The sequence below is a fragment of the Oncorhynchus tshawytscha genome, linkage group LG16, assembly GCF_018296145.1.
Source record: "Oncorhynchus tshawytscha isolate Ot180627B linkage group LG16, Otsh_v2.0, whole genome shotgun sequence".
Classification (NCBI taxonomy): domain Eukaryota; kingdom Metazoa; phylum Chordata; class Actinopteri; order Salmoniformes; family Salmonidae; genus Oncorhynchus; species Oncorhynchus tshawytscha.
Genome location: NC_056444.1, coordinates 76,552,996 through 76,577,295, shown reverse-complemented (window position 1 = coordinate 76,577,295; position 24,300 = coordinate 76,552,996). Strand labels below are relative to the sequence as shown.

Below are 24,300 nucleotides of genomic sequence, written 5' to 3'. Positions count from 1 at the left end.
CGCCAAAAGACGGGGTTATTCAGTTCATTCTGTACTTGTGTGAGTGCCTTAACAGGGGTCTGCGGAATGGGAAGAAAATGGCCCCCTTTCACTGAGATCTCCTTTTCCTCTTTGTCATGTTTTGTGGAACGTGATCATTATTCCATCTGTACGCTTTTGGGGCATTATGCAAATTCTATGCTAAACCCTGTCCTTGAATTTGAGCCGATGCATAAGAAATGGGGAAATGACGGCTAAACATCAATTTCACAAATGACAAGTCATAGATTTTTTTGTTACGTGCAATTACAGACATGTCTAGCATGCCCAATCTAAATGTAAGAAGAAGAACTCAATTGTCATGTAGAGCATATCATTTACATAACCGTATTTGCAAGACAACAATGTAATGGAGCTTACTACTGTGTAATGCAATATTTCATTCAAATGGGAGAGGCCACAACAGAATGGAGGCGAGTTGAATGCCGCCCTCTTGTGGCCCATTTCAGCAGCGCTCGCGTGCGCACATCAGAGCCTCCTCGCGGGTTGTCGAGAGGAATGGAGAAGCCAGCAAGCGCGTGCAGTTACACCTTGTACACAGATGGCCGTGTGACTCCTATCTTGTAAATTATGTACATAAAGTAACGTCTGAAGGTATCTGCATGTATAAGTGTATATACATTTATGTCGCATCATCTGTGTGGCACATACCGTTAGACCTCCTGCCTGCTCTAGTGTAGATTTAGAAAGACTCGACTCTAGTTGGGATTTTCAAACTTGGATTTACCGACACGCACTAATGGTGAAGCTCAAATTTTAAAAATGATATCATTTGAAAATGAGTCGTATCTTGCATAATCTGATGGAATATTGCTGTTAAAATCATTATAGGCAATGAAGTGCAATTTAAAGGTCGCTTGAGCAACGTTTGAAATAATTTGTGTAGCTACATAACGGAATATAAATTATAGGGCTTGTTTAGCTAGCTTGCTAGCTGTCTGTGTTACCAGTTTGCCTAAAAAAAATCAGAACGAACGTCACGAGATGATACATTTAGGTAAGTGCAGTTTTCTTGTTTTCTTGCTACATTGTTTCAATTGTAACGAATTTCCAACAGTGCTGGACAGCTTGGAATAGAATCCCTATTTCTGTTCACCAGGGTAGCTTAGGTGTTGCAATCTGTTATTGTACGCTAACTACCATGATGTCTAATTGGGGAGTTAAACGCTTCTACTCGGTGATATCGTGCCTCACATTTTCTTATTTAATCCCCAGCACAGGGCAGGCTTCAAAATGCATATATTTTTTCATAGGTTACATTGTTTGCGTTATGTCGGATTTCTGTAGTGCTGGATAGCCTAGTATTCGCGCCCGTGCGCCTGCTCCATGGAAAATGCAATCAAATGTATTATTTGCCAATTGCTTGTTACGTTAGTTTAGCTTCCCCTGCTGAAACAACAAATATATTGTCTTATTATAACCTGGTGTATCCATTTATGATTTTTGTGGGATTTCAATCTGACGTGTCAATCATAAATTATAGCAAACCCTCGCGCACTAGGTGACAACATGTATCCTGCCACGGCTTCTACAGTCTGTTCCAGCCAGCAAGAGGAGCCTGTTGAGGAAGGACCTGCGCTTGGCCGTGTTGTGTTTATTGTAAACAATATCAGGCTATAGGCTATAAACACCATCATTAATTGCGTTTTGCTTTTATGTTAAAGTCAAATTAGAATCCATCAACATGATGTGTCTTCTGACGACAACCACACATGGCCCTATACTACAGCCTGTAAAAATTACTATCATTGGCTGTCACTGGCTTGTCCATTTGTAAATCAGAATTGCCATTGCCAAATTATTATCCTCTTCTTTATTATTAAATGTTTTATATATATATACATATACATAGTGATGATTCAAAATACATATTTTTTGTTTAAAAAAAGTTTGTTAAAAGAGAGCATCAAAGCACTGGTATAATGTTTTATTGGTTCCCCCCACTGGGAGTAATAGCAGATGGTAGCGTTTGAAATGGCACCCTATTCCCTATATAGTGCACTACATTGAACAGAGCCAATAGGGCCCTGGTTAAAAGTAATGCACCATATAGGGGATATGGTGCCATTTTTGGTTCAGCCATGTCCTATAATAGTGATGTACTCAAGTCATTATCAGACCACTCCTTCTTGATAAAAATGCTGAGGACTTAATACATTAACCCCCTGATCCCAGTCACTGAAAACCATAAAGAGTACAGCTTACAATAAATCACTATTCTAATATAAACTATGAAACAGTTTGGTTCAGAGGTGACACTCAGTAGCATAGAAATAAAATGTGTGCCGTGGTCTGAGAGGCTTTGGCCATTCTGTTAATCCAATTTGATCAGTAGTATGATATGTAGTGGCCTAGACCTAAAACAGCAGGCCTGTCAATCCACCACGGGCGAGGGCGAGGGCTCCATCCACCACGGGCGAGGGCTCCATCCACCACGGGCGACCATGGACGAGGGCTCCATCCACCACGGGCGAGGGCTCCATCCACCACGGGCGAGGGCTCCATCCACCACTGGCGAGGGCTCCATCCACCATGGGCGAGAGCTCCATCCACCACGGGCGACCATGGGCGAGGGCTCCATCCACCATGGGCGAGGGCTCCATCCACCACGGGCGAGGGCTCCATCCACCACGGGCGAGGGCTCCATCCACCACGGGCGAGGGCTCCATCCACCATGGGCGAGGGCTCCATCCACCACGGGCGAGGGCTCCATCCACCACGGGCGAGGGCTCCATCCACCACAGGCAAGGGCTCCATCCACCACAGACGAGCTTCCATCCACCACAGGCGAGCTTCCATCCACCACGGGTGAGGACTCCATCCACCACTGGCGAGGACTCCATCCACCACAGGCGAGGGCGCCATCCACCACGGGCGAGGGCTCCAGGAATATTAAACCACTTTAGTAGCATGTGTAGTTGGCCTAGTTATAGTAATAAAAGTGCTCATTCAACCATAGAGATGGGAGCTTGAGTAGATGATGCTCCACTCCAGTAGTAGGCCTAGGTCCCTTCAGTAACATGTGTAACTCCTAATACTAAATGATTTCAGGTCAGAGGTGATCAGCTCAGTAGTATGTTGTATTAAAACAGCTTAATTCATCCATTGGGATCAGAGCGCCATCTCAGTAGTAGACCTAAGACACTTTAGTAACATGTTGTAATCCTGACTCATCACAGATACATCCGCTGATTAAGGCCCTCTCACCTGGATTAGTTAGACTGTTGAGTGGGAGAGGGGAGGACAAGGGACAGAAGAAAGGAGGGGACAGGAGAAATCAGTAAAGAGGAGAAGAGGGGGGAGGGGATGGGAGGACGGTGTTGGAGAAGAGGAGAGGGGACAGGGGAGGACAGGAGAGAGGGGGAGAAGAGAAGGAGACAGGAGAGGAGAGGGACAGGAGAGAGGAGAAGAGGAGAGTCAACAGGAGAGGAGAAGCGAGCAGAGAGGGGAGGACAGGAGAGAGGGGGGAAGAGAAGGAGACAGGAGAGGAGAGGGACAGGAGAGAGGAGAAGAGGAGAGTCGACAGGAGAGGAGAAGCGAGCAGAGAGGGGAGGACAGGAGAGAGGGGGAGAAGAGAAGGAGACAGGAGAGGAGAGGGACAGGAGAGAGGAGAAGAGGAGAGTCGACAGGAGAGGAGAAGCGAGCAGAGAGGGGAGGACAGGAGAGAGGGGGAGAAGAGAAGGAGACAGGAGAGGAGAGGGACAGGAGAGAGGAGAAGAGGAGAGTCGACAGGAGAGGAGAAGCGAGCAGAGAGGGGAGGACAGGAGAGAGGAGAAGAGAAGGGGACAGGAGAAGAGAAGAGAGGGGGAGTGGGACAGCAGAATAATAGACGGTTAGATAATACTCCTTCCTCTCACTCGTCTCTCTGAGTGATCTCACTCGCACTTGCACTCGCACTCTCTCTCTCTCTCTCTTCCCTCCTCTCTCTCTCTCTCTCTCTCTCTCTCTCTCTCTGAGTGATCTCACTCGCACTCGCACTCTCTCTCTCTCTTCCCCCTCTCTCTCTCTCTGAGTGATCTCACTCGCTCTCCCCCTCTCTCTTTCTCTTCCCCCTCTCTCTCTGAGGGATCTCAGTCCCCCCCTCTCTGAGGGATCTAAAGGTCCTCTGTGTGCTTGCTACCTACACTGCCCTCAGTGTCACATGCTTGACCTGGATTGGACAATAGTAGTTGTTGTGTTTTTAAGTCTTGGGTTCCTCCAATGGGAAGAGAACAACCACTGTGTGTTTGAGTGTTGTATGGAAGCTCCAAGTCCCAGTCTAAATACAGGACAGGAGAAACACTATCAAAGAGTCGGATACTGTGATGGAGATTATGATTAGAGGAGAGGAAGGAAGTTTAACTTCTCTTTTCAAAGTTAGATAAGGCATTTTATGTCTTTGAACATCTCTCCTCAAAATAGATTCTTATTGTAAACTGTGTTGTTGTTGTTGTTGTTGGACGGTCTGATGTCTGTGTACAAGTGCACATTTTCATTCAGCTTCTATCCAAATACATTCCTCTTCCTGGTATGTTGCTCAAGTCTAGACCTGTTAGCTGAAGCTGTGTGTTTTGGGCATTGATATACAGTTTAAGTCGGAAGTTTACATACACTTAGGTTGGAGTCATTAAAACTTGTTTTTAAACCACTCCACAAATTTCTTGTTAACAAACTATAGTTTTGGCAAGTCGGTTAGGACATCTACTTTGTGTATGACAAGTAATTGTTCCAACAATTGTTTACAGACAGATTATTTCACTTATAATTCACTGTATCACAATTACAGTGGGTCAGAAGTTTACATACACTAAGTTGACTGTGCCTTTAAACAGCTTGGAAAATTCTAGAAAATTATGTCATGGCTTTAGAAGCTTCTGATAGGCTAATTGACATAATTTGAGTCAATTGGAGGTGTACCTGTGGATGTATTTCAAGGCCTACCTTCAAACTCAGTGCCTCTTTGCTTGACATCATGGTAAAATCAAAAGAAATCAGCCAAGACCTCATACATTTTTTTTTGTAGACCTCCACAAGTCAGGTTCTTCCTTGGGTACAATTTCCAAACGCCTGAAGGTACCACGTTAATCTGTGAAAACAATAGTACGCAGGTAAACACCATGGGACCACGCAGCCGTCATACCGCTCAGGAAGGAGACGCATTCTGTCTCCTAGAGATGAACGTACTTCGGTGCGAAAAGAGCAAATCAATCCCAGAACAACAGCAAAGGACCTTGTGAAGATGCTGGAGGGAACAGGTACAAAAGTATCTATATCCACAGTAAAACGAGCAAGGTAGAAGGTAGAAGCCACTGCTCCAAAACCGCCATAAAAAAGCCAAACTACGGTTTGCAACTGCACATGGGGACAAAGATCATACTTTTTGGAGAAATGTCCTCTGGTTTGATGAAATAAAAATAGAACTGTTTGGCCATAATGGCCATCTTTATGTTTGGAGGAAAAAGAAGGACGCTTGCAAGTCAAAGAACACCATCCCAACCGTGAAGCACAGGGGTGGCAGCATCATGTTGTGGGGGTGCTTTGCTGCAGGAGGGACTGGTGGACTTCACAAAATACATGGCATCATGAGGAGGGGAAATTATGTGGATATATTGAAGCAACATCTCAAGACATCAGTCAGGAAGTTAAAGCTTGGTCGCAAATGGTTCTTCCAAATGGACAATGACCATAAGCATACTTACATAACCAAAGTTGTGGCAAAATGGCTTAAGGGCAACAATGTCAAGGTATTTGAGTGGCCATCACAAAGCCCTGACCTCAATTCCATAGAACATTTGTGGGCAGTACTGAAAAAGCGTGTGCAAGCAAGGAGGCCTACAAACCTGACTCAGTTACGCCAGCTCTGTCAGGAGGAATGGGCCAAAATTCACCCAACTTATTGTGGGAAGCTTGTGGAAGGCTACCTAAAACGTTTGACCGAAGTTAAACAATTTAAAGGCAATGCTACTAAATACTAATTTAGTGTATATTAACTTTTGACCCACTGGGAATGTGATGAAAGAAATAAAAGTTGAAATAAATCACTCTCTCTACTATTATTCTGACATTTCACATTCTTAAAATAAAGTGGTGATCCTAACTGACCTAAGACAGGGAATATTTAATAGGATTAAATGTCAGGAATTGTGAAAAACTGAGTTTAAATGTATTTGGCTAAGGTGTATGCAAACATCCGACTTCAACTGTAAATTAGTCAGACTGTCCCAGGTGTTGCTTTATATAGGCTCTTTACCCAGCATCTCTGTTCATCTCGGTATCCATCCCTCATCACATACGTCCAACCAGAGAAATAAATTAAGCTTTTACATGAATCATGCATTGACCCCAGGACAGTTCCAGTTACGGTATGCCTTTAGGATTTTCCAGTAGCCTTTGATTGAATACAAAATGACTGGTACTTGATACTTTGACTAATAGGACACATGCTTTCATCTCGTCATCAAAGTACTGTATCACTATTCATCCTTCTGAGATTGAAATGTAAGCTCAGATGTCTGAATGATAGATACCTGCTACTGATGTCTGAATGATAGATACCTGCTACTGATGTCTGAATGATAGATACCTGCTACTGATGTCTGAATGATAGATACCTGCTACTGATGATTGAATGATAGATACCTGCTACTGATGTCTGAATGATAGATACCTGCTACTGATGTCTGAATGATAGATACCTGCCACTGATGTCTGAATGATAGATACCTGCTACTGATGTCTGAATGATAGATACCTGCCACTGATGTCTGAATGATAGATACCTGCCACTGATGAATGAATGAATGATAGATACCTGCTACTGATGTCTGAATGATAGATACCTGCTACTGATGTCTGAATGATAGATACCTGCCACTGATGTCTGAATGATAGATACCTGCCACTGATGAATGAATGAATGATAGATACCTGCTACTGATGTCTGAATGATAGATACCTGCTACTGATGTCTGAATGATAGATACCTGCCACTGATGTCTGAATGATAGATACCTGCCACTGATGAATGAATGAATGATAGATACCTGCTACTGATGTCTGAATGATAGATACCTGCTACTGATGTCTGAATGATAGATACCTGCCACTGATGTCTGAATGATAGATACCTGCCACTGATGTCTGAATGATAGATACCTGCTACTGATGTCTGAATGATAGATACCTGCCACTGATGTCTGAATGATAGATACCTGCTACTGATGTCTGAATGATAGATACCTGCCACTGATGTCTGAATGATAGATACCTGCCACTGATGTCTGAATGATAGATACCTGCTACTGATGTCTGAATGATAGATACCTGCTACTGATGTCTGAATGATAGATACCTGCTACTGATGTCTGAATGATAGATACCTGCCACTGATGTCTGAATGATAGATACCTGCCACTGATGTCTGAATGATAGATACATGCCACTGATGTCTGAATGATAGATACCTGCTACTGATGTCTGAATGATAGATACCTGCCACTGATGTCTGAATGATAGATACCTGCCACTGATGTCTGAATGATAGATACCTGCTACTGATGTCTGAATGATAGATACCTGCCACTGATGTCTGAATGATAGATACCTGCTACTGATGTCTGAATGATAGATACCTGCTACTGATGTCTGAATGATAGATACCTGCTACTGATGTCTGAATGATAGATACCTGCCACTGATGTCTGAATGATAGATACCTGCCACTGTACAAATGCTCCCACAGTTTTATTGTGCAACGTTTTTATTGTGTAAAGGTCTTCATCAGGCTCAGATGTCTACAATCCTTTGAATGGCCTTATTTAGGTGTGTTGCCAGGCAGAGGACAGTGTAGCAACAACTCTTGTATTCAAACTTTTCTTTCTTTCCAACACACAGACAAACACATTCATACACACACATTCATACACACACACACACCTCCCTGGCGGTCGGTTTCGGTGCTGTGCTCACAGGATTAATCAGCAGGAGCTAACGAGCAGGCCTTTAACGGGCTTATGAGAGTTCCTCCATCTGTGTCCCCTCCTCCCCTCACCAGTGTCCCACCTCCCCCCTGTCCCCTCCTCCCCTCACCAGTGTCCCGCCTCAACCCCGTCCCCTTCCCATGTCCTCTTCCGTGGCAGGTCCTCGCCCTCGTTCCCCTTTCCTACCTGCGTTCCTTCATCCCCCGCCCCCCTTCCCCTTCATCCACGTCCCTCCCCCAGTCCTCGTGGGGTTATTTAAGATACTATTTGAAGAGGTAGGGTTTCAGAAGTTTTTGGAAGTTAGGCAGGGACTCCACTGTCCTGACTTTAGGGGAAGCTTGTTCCACCATTGGGGTGCCAGGACAGAGAACAGCTTTGACTGGGCTGAGTGGGAGCTTCCCTACCGCAGGGGTGGGATGCCAAGAGACCAGAGGTGACAGAACGGAGTGCTTGGGTTGAGATGTAGGGTTTGAGCATAGCCTGAAGGTATGGAGAGGTATTTCCCCTTGCAGCTCTGTAGGCAAGCACCTTGAAGATGATGCGAGCTTAGACTGGAAGCCAGTGGAGTGTGCGGAGGAGCAGGGTGACATGGGAGAACTTGGGGAGGTTGAACACCAGACGGACTGAGCTATTCTGGCTAAATTGCAGGGGTTTGATGGCAGCAACGGGGACCCCAGCCAACAGAGAGTTGCAGTAGTCCAGACAGAAGATGACAAGTGCCTGGATTAGGACCGGCACCACTTCCTGTGTGAGTAAAGGTCGTATTCTACCGATATTGTAGAGCGGGTCACTGCTTTGATGTTTGCAGAGAACAACAGGGTGTTGTCCTGGGTCACAGACATGCCAAGTCTCCCCGGCCCCCTGAAGGGTTTGAACCCACCTGTAGTGTGGGTCGATAGGGCAGCGTGGCACCGGGGCACCAATGCAGTGACCCCGATAGGGCAGCGTAGCACCGGGGCACCAATGCAGTGACCCCGATAGGGCAGCGTGGCAGCGGCACACCAAAGCAGTGACCCCGATAGGGCAGCGTGGCACCAAACACAAATAGATCACTATTTAAGTCAATGATGTCATAATGAGTGTATTGGCGGCGATTTGTGCAGTGATTTTATTTCTATGACCAAACTGCTGTGCCCTGGACGGAGCAATACGCCACAGGGCAAAACCCACCGAGCTTCTGCTCCTTATGCTCCTAGTCACAGTCAGTGGCCATGTCTGAATACCAATACTAGCACACTACACACTTAAACTGCATTTCGGCGTTTGATCTAGTAGAATTCACTCGTCTTTTCCGACATGTTTGACAACATCTGATAATGAGATAAATTGATGCGCTGTACCAAAATGAATGACTGGCGGGCATAGGATGGCGCCTTCCGAGTACTATTTCTACAAATTTCACATATTATTTAAAAAAAATGTATTGTATAATATTTAGTACACTAGTATGGGTATTCGAACACAACCAGCCACTCAGCCTATGGAAATATTACTATGCTAATGGAATCAAATAGCTCCAGTCATTTTCCTCTATCCCCAATCCATCCACTCTCATTCCTCTCTTTTTCTCATGTTCTCTGTCCTATTCATCCCTGTGCAAACAGTAGTTGTTTTTGTTCAAGCAGAAATGTAGCTATAGTCACTGCTTTCATTCACACAAACACTGGCATATTTAATCAGGGAGAATCCCCCACAACCCCCTTTTTTGTCTGTGCCCCCCCTTCATTTCTCTCTTGTTCTCTTTCACACAACATTTTTCCCACCCCTTCAAACCAGCCAGCCCCATTGCTTCTTTCTCCGCACATTTACAGTCGCTCTGGTCCAGGGTTAAGTGCCTTGCTCAAGGGCATATCAACAGATTTTTCACCAAGTCGGGTCATGGATTTGAACCAGCAACTTTTTGGTTACTGACCCAACGCTCACCTGCCGCTCTTTTTCTCTAAATCTCTCTCCCTCTCTCGTGCTCTCTCTCTCTCTCTCTCTCTCTTTCAATTTGGAACCTTGATGTCCCCTCTCTCCACTCTCATTCCCTTTCTGTCCACACACACACACACACACACACACACACACACACACACACACACACACACACACACACACACACACACACACACACGCACACACACACACACACACACACACACACACACACACACACAAACACTGCACCCCCCAACACACACATGCACGACCACGCACACAGTGAAACACAAACACACACTGGCACGCACCCCATTCCCCAGGCTCCTCCTTTGTCCGCCTGACTAAATCACCAGAAGTTGTTCAGTCCCAGGGGATTAATGTGTGTATGCCCATGAAGGGAGGGATGAAAAAGAAGGGAGAGAGGGAAAGCGGGAGCACAGTGTTTGTTATGTTTGCAGTGCAGCGACTCTATGGTACAGAGGGACCCTCTGTTGTCCATGTCCATGGTGTACTATGTGATGGAGACTGTGGTAGCCTAAATTGTGTGATGGAATTTAGTTTCCCATGCTTGCATTAGCCTGTACATTAACTACCTTTTCAAACTTTGAGTTCATGTTTCATTAGAGAAGTATGGGGTTACCATGTGATACATTTTACTGTAGCTAGTTTGTCATGTTTGCAGTAGACTGTAAAAAAAAATCTACTTTGAGTTCCAGTTTCATAGAGAAGTTTGGGGTTAAATGGAACTGAGCAGTAATTGGCAAAAACGATTCGTAATAATCACCTGAAAGAGTCATGATGATTTCTGCTGTGCATTAAAAAAATATATATATTAGGCTGCATGTCAAGTCTACACACCTATATGGTCCATAAAGGGCCTGGAGGGACAGGGAGGCAGAACACAGCTGGATGTTCAGATCTCATTACATGTAGGCCTACTTGATGTAACTCCATTATTGCAAGGCTGAAGGGATGAGATTCAGACCAGCAGTGACATGATGTGATTGTGAACATGTGCCTTCACACAAAAACACAGGGTCTACGATCCAAATGGCAACATATTCCCTATATAGTGCACTACTTTAGACCAGAGACCTATGCACCCTATTTCCTATATAGTGCACTCCTTTTGATCAGGGCCCTGGTAAAAAGTAGTGCACTATTTAGGAAATATGTTGCCATTTGGGACACACACCATACAAAGCCTCCCAAAACCAGGCTTTGTCTAAGCAGTATTTTGTTTGTTATCCTTATCTCTTATGACCACTGATATTTATCATATTTTGCTGCCAATTTGGGAGGTAATTTCCCTGGTGTCAGGATTTGTTATTTTTTTTAAAGAGGACATGTGTTTGTGTGCACGCACGTATGGTACAGTTGTGTGTGTATTAGAGGTCGACCGATTAATCGGAATGGCCGATTAATTAGGGACATTTCAAGTTTTCATAACAATCGAAAATCAGTATTTTTGGGCACCGATTTGGAATATATAAAAAAAACATATATATTTTTTTAACACCTTTATTTAATCTTTATTTAACTAGGCAAGTCAGTTAAGAACACATTCTTATTTTACAATGACGGCCTAGTAACGGTGGGTTAACTGCCTCGTTCAGGGGCAGAACGACAGATTTTCACATTGTCAGCTCAGGGGATCCAATCTTGCAACCGTACATTTAACTAGTCCAAGGCTATAACGACTTGCCTCTCTCTCTCGTTGCACTCCACAAGGAGACTGCCTGTTACGCGAATGCAGTAAGCCAAGGTAAGTTGTTAGCTAGCATTAAACTTATCTTATAAAAACAATCAATCAATCATAATCACTAGTTAACTACACATGGTTGATGATATTACTAGATATTATCTAGCGTGTCCTGCGTTGCATATAATCTGACTGAGCATACAAGCATACAAGTATCTAAGTATCTGATGGTAGGCAGAAGCAGGCACGTAAACATTCATTCAAACAGCACTTTCTTTGCGTTTTGCCAGCAGCTCTTCATTGTGCGTCAAGCATTGCGCAAACTTCTACAGATGCACAATCGAGAGCATCCTGGCGGGCTGTATCACCGCCTGGTATGGCAACTGCACCGCCCTCAACCGTAAGGCTCTCCAGAGGGTAGTGAGGTCTGCACAACGCATCACCGGGGGCAAACTACCTGCCCTCCAGGACACCTACACCACCCGATGCTACAGGAAGGCCATAAAGATCATCAAGGACATCAACCACCCGAGCCACTGCCTGTTCACCCCGCTGTCATCCAGAAGGCGAGGTCAGTACAGGTGCATCAAAGCTGGGACCGAGAGACTGAAAAACAGCTTCTATCTCAAGGCCATCAGACTGTTAAACAGCCACCACTAACATTGATTGGCTACTGCCAACACACTGTCAATGACACTGACTCTACTCCAGCCACTTTAATCATGGGAATTGATGGGAAATGATGTAAATATATCACTAGCCACTTTAAACAATGCTACCTTATATAATGTTACTTACCCTACATTATTCATCTCATATGCATACGTAGATACTGTACTCTATATCATCGACTGCATCCTTATGTAATACATGTATCACTAGCCACTTTAACTATGCCACTTGGTTTACATACTCATCTCATATGTATATACTGTACTCGATATCATCTACTGTATCTTGCCTATGCTGCTCTGTACCATCACTCATTCATATATCCTTATGTACATATTCTTTATCCCCTTACACTGTGTATAAGACAGTAGTTTTTTTTTGGAATTGTAAGTTAGATTACTTGTTTGTTATTACTGCATTGTCGGAACTAGAGGCACAAGCATTTCGCTACACTCGCATTAACATCTGCTAACCATGTGTATGTGACAAATAAAATTTGATTTGATTTGATTTGATTTGTGAGCCTTGGAGTTGTTGTTTCCCTTGCTCTGCATGTAATGACAATTACAACAATACTGAATGAACACTTATTTTAACTTAATATATCAATAAAATCAATTTAGCCTCAAATAAATAATGAAACATGTTCAATTTGGTTTAAATAATGCAAAAACAAAGTGCTGGAGAAGAAAGTAAAAGTGCAATATGTGCTATGTTAGAAAGCTAATGTTTAAGTTCCTTGCTCAGAACATGAGAACATATGAAAGCTGGTGGTTCCTTTTAACATGAGTCTTCAATATTCTCAGGTAAGAAGTTTTAGGTTGTAGTTATTATAGGAATTATAGGACTATTTCCCTCTATACCATTTGTATTTCATTAACCTTTGACTATTGGATGTTCTTATAGGCACTTTAGTATTGCCAGTGTAACAGTATAGCTTCCGTCCCTCTCCTCGCTCCTCCCTGGGCTCGAACCAGGAACACAACGACAACAGCCACCCTCGAAGCAGCATTACCCATGCAGAGCAAGGGGAACAACCACAAGCTCAGAGCGAGTGACGTTTGAAACGCTATTAGCGCGCGCTAACTAGCTAGCCATTTCACTTCGGTTACACCAGCCTCATCTCGGGAGTTGATAGGCTTGAAGTCATAAACAGCGCAATGCTTGACGCACAACGAAGAGCTGCTGGCAAAACACACGAAAATGCTGTTTGAATGAATGCTTACGCACCTGCTTCTGCCTAGCACCGCTCAGTCAGATACTTGTATGCTTGTATGCTCAGTCAGATTATATGCAACGTAGGACACGCTAGATAATATCTAGTAATATCATCAACCATGTGTAGTTAACTAGTGATTATGATTGATTGATTGTTTTTTATAAGATAAGTTTAATGGTAGCTAGCAACTTACCTTGGCTTACTGCATTCGCGTAACAGGCAGTCTCCTTGTGGAGTGCAACGAGAGAGAGGCAAGTCGTTATTGCGTCGGACTAGTTAACTGTAAGGTTGCGAGATTGAATCCCCTGAGCCGACAAAGTGAAAATCTATTGTTCTGCCCCTGAACGAGGCAGTTAACACACCGTTCCTAGGCCGTCATTGAAAATAAGAATGTGTTCTTAACTGACTTGCCTAGTTAAATAAAGATTAAATAAAGGTGTAATTTTTTTTAAATTAGGCATAATAGGCGCCCAAAAATACAGATTTCCGATTGTTATGAAAACTTAATCGGCCATTCTGATTAATCGGTCGACCTCTAGAAAGGGCAGTGTGGAGTGTAATAGTGATTGCGTCATCTGTGGATCTGTTGGGGCGGTATGCAAAATGTAGTGGGTCTAAGGTTTCTGGAATAAGGATGTTGATGTTAGCCATGACCAGCACTTCATGGCTACAGATGTGAGTACTACCGGTTGGTAGTCATTAAGGCAGGTTACCTTAGTGTTCTTGGGCACAGGCACTATGGTGGTCTGCTTAAAACATGTTGGTATTACAGACTCGGACAGGGAGAAGTTGAAAATGTCAGTGAAGACACTTGCCAGGTGGTCAGCACATGCTCGCAGTACATGTCCTGTTAATCTGTCTGGACCTGCGGCCTTGTGAATGTTGACATGTTTAAAGGTCTTACTCACATCAGCTGCGGTGAGCGTAATCACATAGTCTTCCGGAACAGCTGGTGCTCTCATGCATGTTTCAGTATTATTTGCCTCGAAGTGAGCTTAGAAGTAGTTTAGCTCGTCTGGTGGGCTCGTGTAACTGGGCAGCTCTCGGCTGTGCTTCTCATTGTAGTCTGTAATGGTTTGCAAGCCCTGCCACATCCGACGAGTGTCAGAGCTGGTGTAGTGCATCCACTGTATTGATGCTTTGTCTGTTTGATGGTTTGTCAGAGGGCATAGCTGGATTTCTTATAAGCTTTCGGGTTAGAGTCCCGCTCCTTGAAAGCGGCAGCTCTAGCCTTTAGCTCAGTACGGATGTTGCCTGTAATCCATGGCTTCTGGTTGGGGTATGTACGTACGGTCACTGTGGGGACGACGTCATCGATGCACTTATTGATGAAGCCAATGACAACTGTGGTTTACTCCTCAATGCCATTGGAGGAATCCCAGAACATATTCCAGTCTGTGCTAACAATCCTGTAGCTTAGTATCTACTTCATCTGACCACTTTTTTATTGATCGAGTCACTGGTGCTTCCTGCTTTAATTTTTGCTTGTAAGCAGGAATCAGGAGGATAGAATTATGGTCAGATTTGCCAAATGGAGGGTGAGGGACAGCTTTGTATGCGTCTCTGTGCGTGGAATAAAGATGGTCCAGTGTTTTTTCCTCTGGTTTCACATTTAACATGCTGATAGAAATTTGGTAAACGGATTTAAGTTTCCCTGCATTAAAGTCCCCAGCTACTAGGAGCGCCTCCTCTGGGTGAGCGTTTTCTTGTTTTCTTAAGGCAGAATACAGCTCATTCAATGCTGTCTTAGAGCCAGCCTCAGATTACAGCTATGAGTCTTCTTGGGAAAGTCTATAAAATCTTTGCACACATGGATTGTGCAATATTTGCCCATTATTCTTTTCAAAATTATACAAGCTCTGTCAAGGGGTTGGGGATCATGGCTAGACAGAAATGTTCAAGTCCATAGATTTTCAAGTAGGTTTAAGTCAAAACTGTAACTAGGCCAATCGGGAACATTCACTGTGTTCTTGGTAAGCAACTACAGTGTATATTTGGCTTTGTGTTGTAAACTATTGTCCACTGAATGGTGAATTACTGGTATAAAGCAGACTGAAGCAGGTTTTCCTCTAGAATTTTTCCTAAGCTTAGCTCCATCCCATTTCTTTTCATCCTGAAAAACTCCCCAGTTTTTGCCGATGTCAAGCATACCCATACCAGGATGCAGCCCCCACCAAGCTTGAAAATAAGGAAGCTGTTACGCTGTGATATTTTGTGTTGAATTTGCCCCAAACTGAAGGCTTTGCATTCAGGCCAAAAAGTGTATTCCTTTGCTGTGTTTTTTTGCAGGATTACTTCTGTGCTTTGATGCATGTTCTGGATTATTTCTATCATTCTTTTCTATCTGTCATTTAGGTCATTATTGTGGAGTCACTACAACGTTGTTGATCCATCCTCAGTTTTCTCCTGTCTCAGCCATTGAACTTTGTAACCGTTTTAAAATGAACAATGGCCTCATGGTGCCATCCCTAAGCAGTTTCCTTCCTGTCCTGCAGCTCAGTTCAGAAGGACGACTAGATCGTTGATGTGTCTGGGTGGTTTAATACATAATCCACAGCATAATTATTATCTTGACCATGCTTAATGACATATTCAATGTCTGATTTGTTATTCTTACCCATCTACCAATCACTGCCGTTCTCTTTGAGGCTTTCGATAAGCTCCCTGCTCTTTGTAGTTGAATCTGTGCTTGAAATTCAATACTTGTGTGTTTGTGTTTGTGTGTGTGTGTGTGTGTGTGTGTGTGTGTGTGTGTGTGTGTGTGTGTGTGTGTGTGTATCAAATCAAATCAAATTTTATTTGTCACATACACATGGTTAGCAGATATTAATGCGAGTGTAGCGAAATGCTTGTGCTTCTAGTTCCGACAATGCAGTAATAACCAACAAGTAATCTAACTAACAATTCCAAAACTACTGTCTTATACACAGTGTAAGGGGATAAAGAATATGTACATAAGGATATATGAATGAGTGATGGTACAGAGCAGCATAGGCAAGATACAGTAGATGGTATCGAGTACAGTATATACATATGAGATGAGTATGTAAACAAAGTGGCATAGTTTAAGTGGCTAGTGATACATGTATTACATAAGGATGCAGTCGATGATATAGAGTACAGTATCTACGTATGCATATGAGATGAATAATGTAGGGTAAGTAATATTATATAAGGTAGCATTGTTTAAAGTGGCTAGTGATATATTTACATCATTTCCCATCAATTCCCATTATTAAAGTGGCTGGAGTTGAGTCAGTGTCAGTGTGTTGGCAGCAGCCACTCAATGTTAGTGGTGGCTGTTTAACAGTCTGATGGCCTTGAGATAGAAGCTGTTTTTCAGTCTCTCGGTCCCAGCTTTGATGCACCTGTACTGACCTCGCCTTCTGGATGATAGCGGGGTGAACAGGCAGTGGCTCGGGTGGTTGATGTCCTTGATGATCTTTATGGCCTTCCTGTAACATCGGGTGGTGTAGGTGTCCTGGAGGGCAGGTAGTTTGCCCCCGGTGATGCGTTGTGCAGACCTCGGTTGAGGGCGGAGCAGTTGCCGTACCAGGCGGTGATACAGCCCGCCAGGATGCTCTCGATTGTGCATCTGTAGAAGTTTGTGAGTGCTTTTGGTGACAAGCCAAATTTCTTCAGCCTCTTGAGGTTGAAGAGGCGCTGCTGCGCCTTCTTCACGATGCTGTCTGTGTGAGTGGACCAATTCAGTTTGTCTGTGATGTATATGCCGAGGAACTTAAAACTTGCTACCCTCTCCACTACTGTTCCATCGATGTGGATAGGGGGGTGTTCCCTCTGCTGTTTCCTGAAGTCCACAATCATCTCCTTAGTTTTGTTGACGTTGAGTGTGAGGTTATTTTCCTGACACCACACTCTGAGGGCCCTCACCTCCTCCCTGTAGGCCGTCTCGTCGTTGTTGGTAATCAAGCCTACCACTGTTGTGTCGTCCGCAAACTTGATGATTGAGTTGGAGGCGTGCGTGGCCACGCAGTCGTGGGTGAACAGGGAGTACAGGAGAGGGCTGTACTCCCTGTGTGTGTGTGTGTGTGTGTGCATGCCTTTGTGTGTGTGCATATGTGTGTGTTTGTGTATGCGTGTGCATGTATACATGCCTGTGTGTGTGTGTGTTTGTGTATGCGTGTGCATGTATACATGCCTGTTTGTGTGTGTGTTTGTGTATGCGTGTGCATGTATACATGCCTGTGTGTGTGTGTGTTTGTGTATGCGTGTGCATGTATACATGCCTGTTTGTGTGTGTGTTTATGCGTGTGCATGTATACATGCCTGTGTCTGTGTGTGTGCTTGCGTGTCTGTAAATGTGTGTGTAGGAGAGAGTCAGTGACTGTGAGGGAGAGAGGGATGGGCTGTGTCAGTGTGAATGTGTTTGATGCACTGTGATAACTCTGTTCCATGGGAACTCCTTGCCCTGGGGACACTGGGGAATAAGCTCGTGTTTAAAGGAGATATTCCCCCGTGTCACCTATTTCCTGCTGAGGCCTTACCTATCGACCCATGTCTGTCTCATTCATAGACTCACTTATATAATGTCTGTCCCCTTTCCCCACTGTCTGGTCCCAGATCTTTTTGTGCTGTCATGTCCTATTCATTTTCAATGACCATAGGAGTTGGTAAGATAGCACAAACAGATCTGGGATCTGGGATCTGGGGCTAATGTCTGTCCTATATAATATGTTTGTCTCCACTCTGGTTCCTTTCCCTTGTTTGTGGTCACATCAATTGATAAGGTCAAAGGACAGGAAAGGACAAAGAGAAAAGTTCAGGTTAGCACTGTAATGTGAAAGAGGTATAAGTCAATTGAGAGGTTTGGAATACTATTACTGTAGCTACCTGACTAGACAGCAGCTGGACCTACAGTACATCTATGACATGTATCTACAGACAGAATAGAGTTTGTGCTCTTTATAGTTATAGTGTCTGCCTTTCATCTTTGTCTCAATCCTCATTCTGTAAACAGACTATAGCCTTAATGTAGGCCACAGATGGAGGAGCTTGCAATAGCATGTATTACTGTACTGTATGGTCTAAGTAGTAATGTACAGTGCCTTCAGAATGTATTCACACCCTTTGACTTTTTCCTCATTTGTTGCGTTACAGCCTGAATTTAAAATTGATTAAATTTAGATTTTGTTTCACTGGCCTTCGCACAATACCCCATATTGTCAAAGTGGAATTATGTTCTTCGAAATGTGTGCAAATTAATAAAAAATAAAAAGCTGAAATGTATTAACAAAGTATTCAACCCTTTTGTTATGGCAAACCTAAATATGTTCAGGAATAAAAATGTGCTTAAGTCACATAATAAGTTTCATGGACTCACTCTGTTTTAATTATTTTTTAATGACTACCTCATCTCTGTACACCACACATACAATTATCTGTAAGTTCCCTCGGTCGAGTAGTGAATTTCAAAGACAGATCCAGGGACATTTTCCAATGCTTCGCAACGAAGGGCACCTATTGGTATATGGGTAAAAAAAAGCAGACATTGAATATCCCTTTGAGCATGGTGAGGTTATGAATTTAGCTTTTGGACGGTGTATTAATACACCCTGTCACAAGAAAGATACAGGCGTCCTTCCTAACTCAGTTGCAGGAGAGGAAGGAAACCGCTCAAGGATTACACCATGAGGCCAATGGTGACTTTAAAATAGTTACAGAGATTAATGGCTGTGATTGAAAACTGAGGATGGGTCAACAACATTGTCGTTACTCCACAATACTAACCTAAGTAAAAAATAAGGAAGCCTGTTCAGAATACAAATATTCCAAAACATGCATCCTATTTGCAATAATGCACGAAAGTAAAACTGCAAAAAATGTGGCAAAGAAATTAACTTTATGTCCTGAATACAAAGCTTTATGTTTGGGGCAAATCCAATACAACAAATCACGGAGTACCAGTCTTCATATTTTCAAGCATGGTGGTGGCTGCATCACGTTATGGGTATGCTTGTCATCAGCAAGGACTAGGGAGTTTTTTTATTTATAAAAAGTAACGGAAAAGAGCTAAGTACAAGCAAAATAGTTCAGTCTGCTTTCCAACAGATTCAGCAGGACAATAACCTTTCAGCAGAGCAATAACCTAAAACACAAGGCCAAATCTACATTGGAGTTGCTTACCAAGACGAAAAGGCTGTTACTGTGTAATAGAGTAGCTACAAGTACGAGTTGACAGATATCGCTAAGAGTTGACAGATCGCTAAGAGCATCCCTCTGCTCATGAATGAATAATGAAGGAATGAATGGTCCATAGTACTGAATCATCCATTTTTAATCATCAGAACAGGATTTAGTACCACTGTATTGACTAATGGTCTCCACCATTGGTCTCCACCAAACACAACTAAAATTGCAACACACTCACTAAATTCTGATTGATGACAAAGTCAAAGTGAGTTCCTCAAACCTCATATTATGCTATGACAGATTCCTTAGTTTATGAAGTCTATGAAGTATGAACACTTTTTAGGAGTGCTGGGCTGTAGAAAACTTTGCTTAGTTGAACTGGCCCTGTCATCAGGGTTTTTGATTAACAGATTTTAATGGTTCCTTCCCTCAGAGTAGGCCTACATTATCTCAAGTCTCACCATACATGGGCAGCTTGTAGCATGGCCTGTTCTGACATGGCCTGTTCTGACATGGCCTGTTCTTATTTTTTTTAAACTTTATTTTACCAGGCAAGTTAGTTAAGAACACATTCTTATTTTCAATGACAGCCTAGGAACAGTGGGTTAACTGTCTGTTCAGGGGCAGAACGACAGATTTGTACCTTGCCAGCTTGGGGGTTTGAACTTGCAACCTTCCGGTTACTAGTCCAACGCTCTAACCACTAGGCTACCCTGCCAATCCAAATTGAATGAACCACCTGACAGTCTTCAGAATGAACCCAAAAACACTGGAAACATGGAACATGCCATCTGTGTTATCCAGCATCCTATTACTGGATAATTTCTTCAGCAGACTTATGAGGGTTGAAACTGAAAGAAACAGTCGGTATCGGCTGGCTGGCAAATTAAGGATTGTAGCAATTTAGAAGATAACATTTTGCTACTAGCTACTAACAACTGCAGAAATAGAAAATACATTGCAGAATATTGCCTTTTTTAGAAGGCAATCAACGCTTGAGATGGAACAGACACTGGGGAAATGCCTGGGAGTAACAGCATAAATTGGTGCTAGCCAGGCAGTGTTTAAAGTGTCCTATTAGGAATAAGTTACATTCAAAATGAGGAAATCATTCCTCTGAGGAGTGTATGAACATTTCTCCATTAATAAGAACAATTTGATTTGATAGGATTTTACACATTGTGAGCAGGCATTCTTTGACAGACAGGACTGACTGTGGAAAGGAATATAGTACCAGGATATAGCTGAGAACTTTGATTATTCTCAGATCTTCCCTCTGTGCAGTCCCCCACTGACCTCACCATCATACCCAGAACATTAAACAAAAACAATCTCAAACATCAAACTGAAACTGGTGTTCTTGGAAATGAATGATTTGAATATGACTTGAACAGTGGAAAGTTATTCGCATGTCTCTATACTAGCCTGCTGAATACTAATGTGTTTGTTTGTTTTCTTCACAGGATTTACCTGAGGAGATTCACCTTAAGACTTTGACAGAGAAGATTATCTAGAAGAGGAGGAAGAGGCCCTAGCTTCCCTCAGCTTCCCTCTCTTTCCCAGAGACATTAAACACTTTCTTCTGCCTCAGCGTGTGTATATAGTAAGATTGGCTGAGGCGAGGCTTTATTGAGGTGTCTATTGACTTTAGTCCCCTTGGTAAGGTGCACAGGAAAGGGTATGCACTTTAGGAGATGGAGAGAAAGAAAGTAAGGACAGAAAGCTAGGACGGAGTGGAGATAAGAAGCACTGTGCTGCTCATCCTCTTTATGCCTCTGTAAAGACTCTAAAGAAAGGAGAGAGCAGGACGGGAGCCTCTAGTGGCAGGGCCCAGCCCCGTAGTCACCAGCAACACTGGAACAGCAGCAGCCAGAGAACCTAGAAGGTGGGTAAGAAGAGGACCACAGAAAGAGAGGAGAGACGGGGACTGAACAAGAACCAGAGGGTCGGAGGAGGAGGAGAGGACGGGGAGCAGGAGGGGCATCCCCATGGCGACGGACCCTGGAGAACCCACGGGGACAGAGGACTCCTCAGAGAAAACTGATGGAGCGCGAGAGGAGGAGACGGAGCAGGAGGATGGCAGGAGGGAAAGGACGCAAAGTACCCCCTCTGACTTCCCCTCCTCCCAGGCTCAGGAGAGGAGAGCCGCCGAGGGTAGGGATACAGGAGAAGGACCAAGAGGAGGCGGAAGTAGAGGAGGGCGAGGAGAGATGGAGGACAGAGATGTTAAGGAAGAGGAGATACCTCCGTTTAGACCTATGTCTCTCTCCACACCCTCATCCCCGGCTGCGACCGTGGTGGCTTCAGGGTCAGGAGGTCACGGGCCGAGGCTGAGGAGAGAGAAGCGTTTCTTCAGGAAAAGTGTGGAGATCTGCGAGGAGGAGGACGAGGTGGCGGCAGACCCCCCAGAGGTGTCCCACTCCGCCTCCCACCTGGATTCAGTCTTCACCCTCACCGGGGCCCAGGCCGCTACTGCCACCGCCGCCTCAGCTTCCGCAGCCCTAGGACACGACACCGCTCACCATGACCCATCCAGCCCCAGCACCACCCAGGACCCCGGGGCCAAGGATGCCCCCTCCTCCGCCCCTGCCCAGACGGGGAAGGAGAGGGACAGGGAGCAGGAGGAGGAGGCAGAGATGAAGGCCGTGGCCACCTCGCCGGGGGGGAGGTTTCTGAAGTTTGACATTGAGCTGGGGAGGGGAGCCTTTAAGACCGTTTACAAAGGCCTAGACACTGAGACCTGGGTGGAGGTGGCCTGGTGCGAACTACAGGTAAAGATCAATACTCTCTCTTTCTAGTTCTCTCGAGGCTAGACACTTTTCAGACATTATGCCGACCCAAAACAAATTGTACTGCCTTGGATATGTTTTTTTCAGCACGCCTCCAGCAAGTATGATGGATGCATATGCAGACAAGCTCAGTACAGCTTGGTTTGGCTCGGCTCAGTTTTTTGCAGGCCAGATCAGTACAGCTTGGTTTGGTTCGGCTCAGTTTTATGCAGGCCAGATCAGTACAGCTTGGTTTGGTTCAGCTCAGTTTTATGCAGGCCAGATCAGTACAGCTTGGTTTGGCTCGGCTCAGTTTTATGTATGCCAGATCAGTACAGCTTGGTTTGGTTCGGCTCAGTTTTATACAGGCCAGATCAGTACAGCTTGGTTTGGTTCAGCTCAGTTTTATGCAGGCCAGATCAGTACAGCCTGGTTTGGTTCGGCTCAGTTTTATGTATGCCAGATCAGTACAGCTTGGTTTGGTTCGGCTCAGTTTTATACAGGCCAGATCAGTACAGCTTGGTTTGGTTCAGCTCAATTTTATGCAGGCCAGATCAGTACAGCTTGGTTTGGTTCGGCTCAGTTTTATGCAGGCCAGATCAGTACAGCTTGGTTTGGCTCGGCTCTGTTTTATGTATGCCAGTTCAGTACAGCTTGGTTTGGTTCGGCTCAGTTTTATGCAGGCCAGATCAGTACAGCTTGGTTTGGTTCGGCTCAGTTTTATGCAGGCCAGATCAGTACAGCTTGGTTTGGTTTGGCTCAGTTTTATGTATGCCACGGTTTGATTTCTGGTTTATTGCAACAGTGAGTAAGTATGTTAATTACATGTGAGTGGTCTCTAGAGGTAATGGCATGGAAGGTGTAGGGATGTAGTACTAATCAATGGCAACAATATATTGTGCTGATTTTACTGGTCTGTTTGGAAAATCTATAGCTATTACTTTTGTATTAAATTACACACACCATAATGCATGACTTCAAGTCAGTTGAAATCTTCCCAGGACCCGCACACAAACACACACACACACACACACACACACACACACACACACACACACACACACACACACACACACACACACACACACACACACACACACACACACACACACACACACACACACACACTCACACACCTAATGCTTCCCAAGAGTCTTCTCAGGAGCTTCTCTCTTCCCTGGGATAATCTCAGCCTGTTGTCTGCTAACTATTCAGTCTGAGATTCAGACTCACAGCAGCACATTGGAAACAGAAAGAGAGCGAGACAGAGAGACAGAGAGAAAGGGGGGGGTGTACTTTTGCTGCACTCAGGAACACATGAAAAATGCATGATATAGTAGTAGGTACACTCCGTGTGAAAGGCTAGTAGGCTAGTCTACCACGACTGTGTGAAAAGGCTAGTAGGCTAGTCTACCACAATTGTGTAGAAAGGCTAGTAGACTAGTCTACCACAATTGTGTGGAAAGGCTAGTAGGCTAGTCTACCTCGGATGTGTAGAAAGGCTAGTAGGCTAGTCTACCACGACTGTGTGAAAAGGCTCGTAGGCTAGTCTACCACGGCTGTGTGGAAAGGCTTGTAGGCTAGTCTACCTCGGCTGTGTAGAAAGGCTGGTAGGCTAGTCTACCACGGCTGTGTGGAAAGGCTAGTAGGCTAGTCTACCACGGCTGTGTAGAAAGGCTAGTAGGCTAGTCTACCACGATTGTGTGGAAAGGCTAGTAGGCTAGTCTACCACGATTGTGTGGAAAGGCTAGTAGGCTAGTCTACCACGACTGTGTAGAAAGGCTAGTAGGCTAGTCTACCACGACTGTGTAGAAAGGCTAGTGGGCTAGTCTACCACGGCTGTGTAGAAAGGCTAGTGGGCTAGTCTAC

The 24,300-nt window shown here is 44.3% G+C and overlaps 1 protein-coding gene across 1 annotated transcript in view; it reads left to right on the top strand.

Moving 5' to 3' along the window:
• Positions 1-530: 530 nt before the first annotated feature.
• The window catches only part of LOC112215237 (serine/threonine-protein kinase WNK1), a gene marked incomplete at its 3' end in the record, with an annotated part of 66,368 nt that continues 42,598 nt past the window's right edge, over positions 531-24,300 (top strand). The window contains exons 1-2 of the mRNA XM_042299939.1: positions 531-1,036; positions 21,127-22,434. Coding sequence (XP_042155873.1) covers positions 21,652-22,434 — 783 coding nt within the window. The remainder of the gene's footprint in view (positions 1,037-21,126; positions 22,435-24,300) is intronic.